General features: G+C 31.9%; 1 protein-coding gene across 2 annotated transcripts in view; it reads right to left on the bottom strand.

Annotated features, from left to right (window-relative positions):
- LOC117179355 (protein pinocchio) overlaps positions 1-14,115 on the bottom strand; it is a 389,711-nt gene that overhangs the window by 312,762 nt on the left and 62,834 nt on the right. Inside the window, exon 1 of one of the 2 annotated variants that reach the window (XM_033371051.1) lies at positions 12,614-12,641. The exons of the other annotated variant lie outside the window; for it this stretch is intronic. Within the exon in view, the coding sequence (XP_033226942.1) occupies positions 12,614-12,626 (13 nt within the window). The 5' untranslated portion in view covers positions 12,627-12,641. Of the gene's footprint in view, positions 1-12,613; positions 12,642-14,115 lie in introns of those variants that run through there. 2 annotated transcript variants of the gene reach the window in all.

Genomic DNA, 14,115 nt, shown 5'->3' with positions numbered 1-14,115 from the left:
CTAACCAAGAGGTCATAACTTATCCTTGCCTAACGCCCTGCCTAAATACCAAACCAATCCCACAGTTGGACATTTATCCTTATCATGGCTTTTCTCAGGCGCGCATACTACCTCCACCACCGGGGTAGCGACCGGCTACTTTCTTATAAAAAAACGCTTATACTTCATTTTTACCTGAAATTACGAATTGTTTAGTATTATTTTCAGTAAAATCTACATTTTCCAGTCCATTTCACCAAAACTCACACCCCACCCACCCAACCTCTTGGGTTACCCCCCCCCCCCCAGTTGGGGTAAGAATCGCTACTCTGAGAAAAAAGATTACTTAAATTCAAGAAATATTTTTCAAGTGAAAAAATCCTTCTTCTTATAAGAAAAATTTGCTTTCGTTGAAAATAATATTTTATTGGACGCGTTCAGTACTGTATGTCTTTGATTTAAGTCATCTTATTTCTCATTGTAGAGGAGAGTACTCGAATATGCGATATTCTCGTAATATGAGAAAGAGGGGTATCAGATAAACTAAGAGACCGACTCTGTTGGTTCTATCACTAACTTGTAGCCCTTGAAGAAAGAGTAATTTCGTGGTATAGTCTATTTTTCATTGGGCTTCTAAAGATTATAGGCGAACTTTTTGTGAAATCCATGGTGGTCGATTTCTTGGAAGGGCATTCTTTAAACCCTATTTATTATTCATCAAATATGTATTTAGCAGTAAAGTTTGCCTGGAGTGATGAGGATTGAATAACTAAGTAGGAATATACCGATAGTGTTGAAGTTTTTCATTGTACAGGTCAGGCATGATAAGTGCATAGTTGCACGGTGTGGTTTTCATAATATGAGATACCTGTGGTTTTTAATACACTGTGGCTGCGCGGGAGAAATTGGTTACAAAAGTGTTTGTGTACAATTGTATACAAAAACTAAATATATCTAAATAGCAGTAAATGTATACTTCGGATACATAGAATAAAGTTTTTCATTAAAAATAATACTTTATTTTGCATTTTATTAGCTATTTCCTTGGGTATCTCATATTATGAGAATAGTTTAACGAGTTTGGAAAAAGCACGTTTTTACATTTTTTGTATTTCCAGCATAAAAACATTTTTTAATAAAAATTTTTATTTTAGCTCCTTATGGCAAACTAAATTTCCCTTAAAATGACCTATATTACTTTTAAATTCAGTACATAGAATTCCGACAATCACGCCAAACAGAGTTGGTATCTCATATTTGGGTACTCTCCTCTATATCTTTTCTTCGGTTATTTCTATTACCTTACCAATAACTATTTTAGTATATACTTTGCACGCTGGTAGCCTATAATCAGAGATACCTTTATTACCTTTTTCCTTTTAATGTGGAAAGAGAATCACATTTCTCCAGTAGTTTGGAAATTCCCCATTCTTAACACATGTATTTGTCAACTAGCTCAGCCACTTGCACAAGTACTAGTTACCGTTGTGTTCCACAACTTCACCTCCATACAATTTCTTCAATTGGTAATACGATCCTTGACCATTCTTTAATTTCATAGGCACTAAATTCTATTCCACCACTTTCAACGGGATTTCCTAGCGTATCTTCTTCTGATCGTCACAATCGCTCCATAACTTTACCTCTATACAGTTTCTTCAAAAAGGCGTACACACAGTCTTTGAATTATTTCGTATATGTCAATATTTCCAGCTGAGAAGGCGTTAAATCATACTTTTTGTGTAAAATGGGCAATTAAATAAATAAGGAAAGCATTTTTAACCAAGAAAATGTGTATTCTTATGATAATTATCTTCTAGTTTGTTTCTTCATTTCATCATTCCGCTTATAGAGGACTCAACTAAGGCTTAAACTTGGAACCCCGACGGTGTTCCGCCGATTTGAATGAAACCTTTTAAATTGTGTTGCTGACGATGTGTGATGAAAAGTTTCAAAAAATTGTTTTCCGCTAATTTTTATTTATTTGTTTAATCAAAGAATTCCAAAAAATGGATTTTAAAGTTGAATACCTGAAACAAATAAGGCCCTAAGACCACGAAAATAGTGTGTATATGTAATTTTGGGTTTGCTGATTATAAATTTGAGGATAAAAAATTCAAAATGGCGGTCAAACCTTTTTTTAATCTTTATTTAAAAAGAAAAAAAATTATTAATATTTGATATATAATTCTTCGACGCATTGGTTAGTAACATAAAATTGTAGAATGGAAAATTCCGTACATTTTTAGTCAAATACACTTTTATTCTGAAACGACCCCATTTCGAGATATGAGCTACGGAAGAAGCGTTGAGTAGTCAGAAAGTATAACCCGCAGAGCAAAAATTCATACGGGCATTCTTATTGTAAATTCTAAGAAGTATCTGTCTGTAAAAAAAATTCCGGTGTACCGCTTCCATGAAGCGATTAATGATTGATTTTCTTTTTTTTCTTTTTTAATAAGTATTTAAAAAGAAGTTTGGCCACCATTTGAATTTGTTTACCCCCAAATTTATAATCAAAACCCCCAATATACATATAAATACTATTTTCGTGGCTTTAGAATTTTTTATTTGAGTTATTCATTAAAAATCGATTTTTCGGAATTCTTTGTTTAAACAAATAATTAACAATTGGCGAAGAGACCTTTTTTAAAAATTTCAATTATAGATCTTTAGCAAAAATGTTTATAACGTGTGTTCATTGTGGTGCTATGCACTTTGCTGCTTAAGAAGTCGCTAATAAAAGAAATTCTTTTAATGATTGTTATAGCCATGGAGAAGTTAAGTTGAGTCAAGTTGGAACAGTTGGAACGGTCAGGTTTATTGTCAGATAAACACTTCCCTGTATCCTTCTGTAGACGAGAGTCCTTCATAGGGCCAAATGTTTATAACAGATCAAAATGAGGCTAGAACAATCAATGAAAAACTCTACTAGATCAGTTGAGCCCGAAATACATTTATTGTTTTTTATACAACCTGGAATTGATAGAAGACGTTACAATTTACAAAAAAATAATGAACTTGCTGCAATTTTCACTATAACTGCTGACGGAGATATCCCGGAATCCTATGTAACAATACATAGTAAACGAACAAAAAACCTTCAATTTGTTAGTTCTATGGATCTAAACATTGAACCTTAGATTTATCCATTATTTTATCCATATGGTACAAAAGGTTGGAACGACAGCATACCATGTTTTAACAAACGAAGACGAGTCTCACGAGCTGCATATATTAAATACAGAATGGCTACTAGAGATCATAATGTATTTTTGATAGGTGGACGATAATTTCAACAGTGGGTTGTCGATAATTATGTTAAAATCGAAAAGAGCAGGATGAATTATTACAGATTGAATAAAAAACACGCCGCGCTGCTACTTATCAGGGATTAGTTGATCATTTACAACAAAGGTCAAATGGTTCACATAGTACTGTTGGAAAAATGATCATCCTCCCATCATCATTCTAAGGAACTCCCCGTAATATGCTACATCACTTTCAAGATGCAATGGCAATTGTAAGGAAATTCGGTAAGCCAGATTTATTTATAACTATGACAAGCATTCCAAACTGAGCTGAAATTAAAGATAATTTATTACATGGTCAGGCAGCATATGATCGACCAGACATTTTTTCGCGAGTTTATAATGCAAAAAAAGATGAATTAATTAACACTATACTGGAACAACTATTCTTTAGTGAAGAACAAGCATACATATATACTGTTGAGTATCAAAAACGTGGGTTACCTCATGTTCACTTGTTATTAACGTTAAAGCAAAATAGTCAAATAACAACTCCTGATATTGTAGATGAATATATTTCCGCAGAAATTCCAATTCTAGATACAGATCATGAACTTCATAATATTGTTATGAAAAAACATGATTCACGGTCCATGTGGAGGTTTGTGTAAAAATGATCAACGTAAATGTAGTACGCATTTTTCAAAAGAGTTTCCAGATGAGACAAAAATGGATGAAAGCGGATATCTAGCTTATCGTAGAATAGATACCGGTATTTATAATCAACAAACTAGAGGCACGACTGACGATGAATTTGTAGTACCTTACAATGTTAGATTATTAAAATTCCTTACATCACATATTAATGTGGAAGTAGTTTCTAACATAAAGTCAGTGAGATATTTATATAAATATATCTACAATGGACATGATGCTGCTTCCGTCTTAGATACTGATGCCAGTAACAGTGAAAATATTTTTCATCATAATGAAATTAAAAATTTTGTAGATACTATATACGTCAGTTTTGTTGAAGTATGTGATCGTATATACGGTAGATCGTTGCAAAATAAAATGCATGCTGTTATCAGGTTGTCAGTGCATTTGCCTAATCAGCAAAGTGTTACTATTGATGATGCTGAAAGTGAAGATGCTGTAAGAAGCGATTTAGAAAAAGAAACTATTCTAATCAATTATTTTGATTTAAATGGACATGATACTGATGAACAAACAATATACGTATTCTAAAATTCCGTCTCACTAGGCATTGAAAAACAGACTGCATCAAAATTATCATTTTGGCAAAAACGAAAAACAGAATTTCACATTATTGGACGGATGTACTTTATTAGTCCCACTAAAATAGAACTATTCCATCTCAGACTATTACTAATAACAGTCAAAGGGGCTATAAGTTTCCAACAACTCAGAACTGTTAATGTACAAACTTATGATATTTTGCAAAGAACATGTTTAGTATTTTTAGTATTTTTAATAAAATTTTTTATTTTAGCTCCTTATGGCAAACTAAATTTCCCTTAAAATGACCTATATTACTTTTAAATTCAGTACATAGAAGAGTGCATCAAAATTATCATTTTGGCAAAAACGAAAAACAGAATTTCACATTATTGGACGGATGTACTTTATTAGCCATATAAGTTATGGGGAAGGGAGAGAGAGAGAGAGAGAAGGTTTGGAATTAATTGGAAACTACGGAGAACAAACCGACAGAGTTTATTATTATTTATTATTACACTGTGATTCGAGTTATAAAAAATGCTGAAAGTGAAAAACACTCGTCGCGTTCAGAGGCAGCAAGCAATTTCCAATACTCCAAGATTCCTGGCCGAGAACGGAAATAAGTGCTATGACAGAAGGAGGAGTTTGGATAATACACCAACAATTAAGGCGTTTATTTGTACGTATTTTAATATATTGTCAACCTCTCAATCCTGAGGAACTATGGAATAAATTTAAATATGCTATGTCACAAGATTTTCAGAGCAACTTTAATATACAAGAAGCATACATAAGATCATATATTCAGATAAATACCTATCTCTCTTACGAAATATTCGATTTTAGTAGACTGTTACAAATAATATTAAATTAAATATACCCATGTATATTAAAATTAATATATCAAGCATATGAAATCGCCATTAAGGGCGACTATATTAAATTTCATATACATTCATGTAGATCACTCACAAGAAAAATCAGATAATTCCATTTTTCATAAATTCAAAATAAGTTTAGCAGTAATTTTCGATTATAGATAATAAAACACGATACCTTCTTCCTTTTAATCAGAAATAAAATTGTATTTCAAGTTGCAAAGTTCAATTAAGCAAATAAATGACAGACCTAACCTACAATTAACTATTTTCGCCTTAAATTTTGACCATTTAGAGTGAAATTAGGAAAAAGTTTTACCCGTACATTGCACTGTCTTAATAAATAACAATTCAGTCAACGAATTCTAGATTATTAATTTAATTGAAAATATTTGATAAGATTTAAAGAAATTAAAGCACGTGGAGTTTTCCCGCATATTGCTATGCTGACCTATATACTAAATTTAATACAGATGTATATTAAATTCACTAAACCAATGTATGTTACATTTCAGTAGCGGTAGTGCATATTTGCTTCACACGCATGTGTATTAAACCTCGTACAGTTTTTTCTAACAGTGTAGCTTTCCAACGGTACCACAAGTAACTGAATTTGAGAACGATATTGAGATTCACGATGAAGAGGTATCGCTTACTCAATATGAACAGTCCGGCCAGACTCCGCACTACAAATTGAATGGAAAACAAAAAAATATTGTAGATACAATCCTAAATGCTGCTTTGTCGAACGAAAGATTATACATAAAACTTTCGGTACGCCAGTTTCTTTATTTTCTGATATTGTCTCCCGTATAAAAACTCAATTTAAGTATGCTCCATACTTACGAGAAGTAGATATTTGTATTTGGGACAAGCCTCCAATGGCCCCAAGGTATACTTTGGAATTAGTAGATCGAACATTACGTGACTTCATGAATGTTGATTCACTATTTGGTGGACAAATTTTAATTCTTGGCGGAGATTTTAGGCAATTATTGCCTGTGAAAACTCATCTAATTCGCAGTGAATTAGTAAACTTATCGATTAAATTCAGTTGCGTTTGGAAACATTTCTCTGTATTTTCACTGTCAGAAAATACGCGTACTTTAATACAAGAAGTAGAATTCGCAAAGTATTTATTATCTGTTGGAGATGGTACTTTGAGTGACAATAAGAATTACTCAATAGCCCCAGAAAAATGTGTAGCTACCAGAACCGACGATACAGAAAAGACAATGTTTAGTAAATTTATCAAGGATTAGAGATTTGGATATACCACAGAACGAATGTATACAAGTGTAGATAGTGTTGAAAATTTTGAAAATTGTGATAATGGAGATATAAATTTATGCAGTACTACCAGAATACTTGAACACGTTGAATCCACCGACCCTTCCTCCTCATGATTTACGATTAAGAAACAATTGTAATGTTATGCTGATTTAAAATATTTCTATTAACGGAGGTCTATGTAATAATACACGTTTGCAAATAATCTACTACGATGTCGCATTTTAACAGGTAATAAAGTAGGCGACATTATCACATTGTATTGTGAAGAAGTTTATCTAATTACTTTCTAGCGACGACAATTTTTAATTAAACGGGCATTCGCAATGACTAAATAAAAGTCAAGGACAAACTTTCGATACTATTGGAGTAGATATTCGTAAAGATGTATCTGCCAAGGGGCTACTTACTGATAAATCTGGAAATCTTAAAACCATGAATGTGCCAGTCTAAATCGAATTCGTATAGAGAGTGCTAAGATTTCTTTCAGATTGCTGGGAGTCCCAAGATTTCTGCTGATTTCTTCGCAGATTTCCTACCTGCTTACGATCGCAACTCACGTGGGATTCACCGCGAGAAATCTAGACTCGGCTAAGCTCGATGGCATTCGGATTCAATCGGCTGTTCATTCTACTGCTATGATTTAATAAAGTTGCGGTACCCTCTCGGGTCCCCCTGATATAATATTATTATTAGTAATTAGATGCCTTATATTTATATATGTGTGTTTTTATTAAACTAAAGATAATGAATAGATATGTTTTTTTATGTTACGGAAAGAAGAAGGTGCATTTTAAAATTTTTTAATTATCAAATCCGTTGAATATATATTTTAATTTTTTTAAATATTGTGAATAAATTAAAAAAAAATAATCGAAAATATTAATGGCGTTACCGTAACCCTATATATCTCTCATATGCATACGTTTTACAAATAGGCTGACGATTTCTTCACTAAATTCATTAATGTTACTTGTTTACAATCAATAAACGAACATTATTTTACAACTTTTATAAAATCCATAAAACTGTCATAAAATATAGTATTTAATTTTTAGAGAACTAATATTGTGAATTTTATAAAATGTATATCCTTACTTGTTATGTCCACACCGCCAACAAATATGTTTATTGAATATGTTTTTATTATTTCCTCTATTCATAATCGTGATAAGATTAAAATTAATGAATTTACAGGAGAAATCGGCAGCCCTTTTTTTTAATGTATACCATGGATGAAGGTTTATGATAACGTCAGCGCTATTTTAAGAAAAAATATGTCTCAATTTTTGGAGAATATTTGGTTAAATTGAACATCCAGTTTCTACAAAATTAATATTATGTGTTTAAAAAAATGCTTTTACTGCTTCCACACCATTAAAAATATATTTGTTTTGAGTGATTTATAACCTGTGACAATTTTGTGTGCATGGCGAATGTAGCGCATCTGCGACAGGGCTTTGAACTATTTACCCAAAATTTAGTCGCTGTGAAATACACACCAGCTTGGGGGCCTTGATTGGTAGGGTAGAAACATTGCGTGAAATCAGTTTCTAGTAGAATGTCAACGAATAAGAGGTTATATTACAGCTTTCTCTATTTTTGTTCAAAATAAATTATTCTTCTTACTGGATATGTTTAAAGGTAATTTTTCCAGTACATAAAATACTACAGAAGCAAACCATCATATTTTCATATATTTGGATGTTTTGGTTTTCATAAAAAGCTGCGCACGGCTTTGCCCTCAGATGGGGGCAAAGCCGACGAAATACAGCTTTTTAGAAATAATTGAATTATCAAATCATTTTTTTTAATGTGATTAATACTTATAGAAATATGATATACAATAATGTAAAACTCGAAATGATCACAAAAATGAATCAATTCAACATTTTGTTAGATTAAAAAAAATCATTGACTGTTAATTGGTTGGCGCAGCCGCCTCCCCTTACCCTATACGATTTTGTATTTTGTTTCGCAGATCCATTTGAGGATCTTAGCGCCTGGAACGTCGTTCCTTGAACGACCTCATATTCTACTTGAAATCATTACAATGTTTCTATTGATAAAATACCAAATGAAGAACCACAAGAACTGTTTGAAGATAGTTACAAAATTACATTTTTAATAGAACGAAGGAAGTGGGGAAATTAAATCTCGATTGTGATGAAGTTGATAAGCGAAACCGAAGAAAGATTTTGGACAATTCTCTCCAGGAAGATTATAAAATTCCTTTCAAGAATGTAGGGAGGAAGTCTTCAAAACGATTAATATGCAGTGCACTCCTAAGTTTGATTCTTTAGTAAGAAATATTTAACATTTTATCGACCAAAAAAAAAGGTAGTACCCAATTTAAAAAGTATTTTTGACTTAAACTTAAAACTAAATTTCAAGGGTATCGGTCGATTTCTATAAATTGTAAAACTAAAATTTAATAAGAATCCATGTTAAAAAATGTTTGATCAATTTACTTTGTAGGATCTGTTTAAAATATTAAACAATTCATTCGATGGACGACTTATTCCAATCGTCTACAATAATAACTGACAATTTGCAGTGAATAGCGGTTCACATTTTTTTCATATTTGCTCTTATTCTTTAGCCCATTTGGAAAACAGTAAAAAACATTTGACGTAATTTAAAAAGTTAAATCTTTTTCTTTATCTTATTATCATGTGTAAATATTATGGATTTAATTATCCTTCAAAATTGGTTTTTATTACAAAATTATTTCTTTTCAAAATATCAATAGGAATGGTGTAATAGCCAACATTAACATTAATGTACTTCCATATAGAATATCATAAATATATCAACTATGTGCACAATAATAAAACTCCTTGGACTGATATTGAAAATAAAGAAAACAGAATTTTTGCAGAGAAACAACTGATTCGTTGATGATATGGACAATTATCATCCAGCCTACAGTCTCGTTATTTATTAATTACACAGGACCATCAATCTAAAAAAAAATTGGCAGAACAAACTCACCTGTCCTATATGTATTTTTGGCAGCTGAATCCAAACCCGTTGAGCATTTATCTCCAACACGTCAGGATTTTCCGTCAATCGCGAAAAATGGCGGAAAATCGAATTTTTCATATGCAAAAACCTGATACAGCTCAAATCCACATAATTTTTATCCTCGAAATTAAAAAGTCAATAAACCACATAACTCTCCCCCTCCCCCTCTCTTCTTACACCTACCTAACTCTCCTCGTTCTATCAGTTTGAATTCCACAAACCGTAGACCTGAACATTTTTAACGTGTCTTGGCGCGCCTGGGTATACAGCTACCCAGAATGCGCTTCAAATGCTTCTAACCTGAAGTTTCAAAGTACTAACTGTACCTGTGAGGTAGGCTCCATTTTTCGCCCAATTTATCAACCCCTAGCCGTACTGCTCCCTTTGTACCTTTTCCGCAAATGAGGCACAGGATCAAAAAAGAGATATGAAATTATTTTGTTGCAATGGGGAGGCCCATGGACACTTAAGAATAAATTTTTATTTTTTTATTTTTTCCGTAAATATTATTACACTGTGATTCGAGTTATAAAAAATGCTGAAAGTGAAAAACACTCGTCGCGTTCAGAGGCAGCAAGCAATTTCCAATACTCCAAGATTCCTGGCCGAGAACGGAAATAAGTAAATAAATGATAAGTAATTTAGGTTCATGACACAATGAAGTCAAACATCAAAATAAAATACGAATATTTTATTTCTATAAAATAAATAAATTGCACTTTCTTAACAGTACAAGATTTTAATTAAAATTGGTTTAAAACCTCCTTTTTTATTTATTAAGCAATACATTAGTTTACTGAATTACACTTTCGGAATTATTGTTTATAGAAAAGTAGCTAGCCAGCTAATTGATACTTTATGAATTATGTTTATTATTATTAATTTTTTCAGAAAAATTCTTTGGGTCTACTTTTTGACAGGGAAATTCAATCCGAAAATCCAAAGCCAATGTCATCAAAAAATACACATGAAGAGAATTAGCCGTGAGATTTGCAGCTATGAAGAGAATAACAAATTACTTTTCAAGAACTTTTACATGTGCTCTTGTATTCTCGGTAAGAAAATTATTATTACAGCGATTAATGATAATGTATAATTATGATTTAACTTCAACCTTGATTTAAAATTTCTAATTTTTTAGAAATAAATCATTTATAAATCTTTAGCGACGAATAGTCCGGTTCAGGAATACGATTCTTCTTAAAATGTTCAGATACTTGAAATACTTCTTTTAAATAAACAATTTTACCTTTATAAATGTTTTTTACTGATTTTTTATTTTTAAAAACAATTTTCTATTTTAATGTGATTAAGACTACAAAAATAAATAAAGCCAAGATGGGGCCAAGTCGGTCGGTAAGCTAGGCTCTAGCCGGGTTAAGTGTTTCATTTATGGTTTTGGTCCTGTCTAAATCCCCAAATTGGAGTTAAGATTTTCCTATTTTGGGGCCAGCTAACGCCATGACAAAATTTCTGCACGGGAATTAGATTACAGTCAATTTTGTGATTTTAAAGAAACCTGATAAAATTGTATGATAATATCGGTTATAATATAATTGAAATTTATCACGTTAATCACTGTTATTTTTATGTCCCCGGATTCCTGTGGTAATATTACAATATTACGGTAACATTGATACAAATGTTATGAAATTGCACTGTTAATCGCTACAAGTTCAGAATAAACTTGTAGGATTAATGCATGAATCATAGTAAAACGTTTACAGACTTTAAATTTTGAACAACTTTTTTTACAGTGCAACGTGAGGTGAACGTCGTCGCATAGGACGTTCATAAGATGATTTTCATTTAAAATACGAAAAATTAGGACTTTCTCTAAGCTACATGAAATAATTAGTGACAATTGAGAATCATTAGTGCTAAATTTTTGGTAGTATTAAAATTAAAATTTATAATAAATTAACTTAGGAAGATAAATAAAACAAAAAAATTAAAGTGGAAATACTATATTTAGTAGAAATCTTACTGGTTAAATATTAATTATTTTACTAACTTAAATTAATCTAATGACTATAAAACAGATTCATTAAAAAAAACGTATCTTAAACTACATAACATAATTATTTTGTGCAAGACATTTTGCGCGGGACATGTTTGAACACGTGTGGTGAATAACACCCGTCGTGCCATTTACGTAATGAAGAGGAGTTGTGCTATTTAAGGGTTAACTCAAGGACAACAACGGCTTGTTGAACAGGGCGCAGCCAATGCGAGAGATAATCGATCGCGCCGGAAAATTAAAACATCAAGAGTATGTTAACTATTATTTCAATTATGCTGAGAATGTTCAGAGAACTTCTTTGAACCTTTCTGACCAAGTTTCTCACTGACAGTTTTTGCTTGCTCAAAATGCGCTCGACTCCCGAGACAATCAGATATGTTTGTGCACGAATTGAGCAACGCGTCAGAAAAAAATTATTAACTATTTTTGAAATAAACATTATCAACTTTTGCTAACGTCATCGGTCGCAGAAGATGCCAATGCATACTTCTTATGAATTTGACTAAAACATATTTAAATGTTCCGACTTCGTCGCGAGTTGAAGTGAAAAAAGGTAAAACATTTTAACCAGAAAAAAACTATTTTTTTTTAAATAATTCAAAAATTAATTTTGACGTTTTGGTTAGGGAGGTTGTAAATAACAAGCAGCAGATATAATCCGTGATAATTTTTTTATTAATAATCCAGTCTACGACGAGAGACTACTGGTAAAAAAACTAAAATGGCGACAACTTTTTCTATTTGAAGAAAAATATCCATAATTCAATTTTCAAAAAGAACCCATAATTGAAAAATAAAAATTCGAAACTTTATTCTCAAGTAACCAGGGTGCTCCCCAATGTAGAAAAATAATTTTATATCTGTTTTTTACATCCGGCGTCTTAATTTTCTCTTTCTATTACTACCTCAGGGTCTCTGCTTACCTATGTGTGTCATCAGGGAGTTTAAAGTAGATGTTTCGACAGTATTAATGTAATCGCAAGCAAGCTTCTTTTCCTGTATACATTACACTGTAAATTAAATCGAGCGCGAAGTTTGAGGACCGAATGTAACCAAGCACAAAACGCGAACTAAAAGGATTTTTGGCGCAGATTAATATAAATGAAGTTATTAATAATTTTGACTTTTTTTAGATCTCTAAAAATATTGATTTTGGAAAAAAATGTTATTCACAAAAGTTGCAGAATCCGTCAAAACGTATTTTTTTATATTTGTACTTTTGTTTCAGATGTTTTGTTTTTTGGACGTTGGAATAGGGGTCGGAATGAGTGGTGAGAAGGGGTGTGGGCGATTTAAAATATCCAAGATTAGGAGGCGTATAAAAATATAAATATATTCTTTCCAATACGAATATCGCAAGGGCATATCAGAAGAATTAGGATTCTAACCTATCAAATAAGATCAAATAAAAGCAGACGTATCACACGATTATTACGCTTATAATTCCCAATTTGATTCAACACGAGAAATACCAAGCTACCGCGCTGATCACCTTTGGCCTAGCAATCTTGTTTAAATTTAAATGTGATATCAGAATTAAATTTTATTTAAATTTATAAAATCGTAAAGCGATATAAACATCTGGTTTTTTATTAAGAAATAAAACATATGTAAGTTACGTGTAAAAGAAGGTCAGTTTATGATAAAAATACAGTCGATATTGGAATTAGTTCACTCGAAGCGAATGAGCCTGTCTTTCACCTTAACAACAGCGCCATCTGACACGCGAATATATATCTGGAAGTAATATGTTGAAGTTATTGGAACAATGTTAATGAAAAAGAGCCGAGAATAACAATTGATTTTAATCAAGAATGTCATACTAAGGTTTAAAATTAATTATTTACTGTATAAGATTTCCTGTTAATATTTATTCAAAATTCAAATTTCTTGTGAATAGTTCCTAATTGCAACAGGGATAATAAACAAAGAAAACAAAGAAGAAGTATTGGATAGATATATAGAGAGGGGGGTAGAAAGGGAGAGAGGGGGAGAGAGAATGATCGTTTCAAATCGAAAACTATGATATTTAGTTTACCCTTGTCTTCGTATTAGAAAAACAATTATCAACATGTTTTTTACCACGCAGTACAGTCCACCGGAAACGGTTCATACGGCCTTGACTATTACGTATTTTCACTGCAACCCTCAGCCAACTTCACTTTGGTGAAAGCTGAGGGGGAAAAATGGAACAAATGCATGGGACAAACCCTTATTTTTGTAATATTTTCGTAAAGAATAATATTTTTTCTCTTTTTATTATTTGATTGAATAGTTCTTAAAAAATAAAAACTAGTTTTCAAATAAACTTTATAGAAAAAATTAGTTTTTGCGAAGATATTAGGCTGCTTCCATAAGCCACGTGGCTCAAATTTTGCGACATTTACCCCCTCCTCCTCCCCCTGCGGTCCACCGTGGCCTTTCG

Source organism: Belonocnema kinseyi, chromosome 9, assembly GCF_010883055.1.
Source record: "Belonocnema kinseyi isolate 2016_QV_RU_SX_M_011 chromosome 9, B_treatae_v1, whole genome shotgun sequence".
In the NCBI taxonomy this organism is placed as follows: domain Eukaryota; kingdom Metazoa; phylum Arthropoda; class Insecta; order Hymenoptera; family Cynipidae; genus Belonocnema; species Belonocnema kinseyi.
The sequence above is the reverse complement of the archived record's forward strand: the minus strand, read 5'-3'. Positions and strand labels throughout refer to the sequence as shown.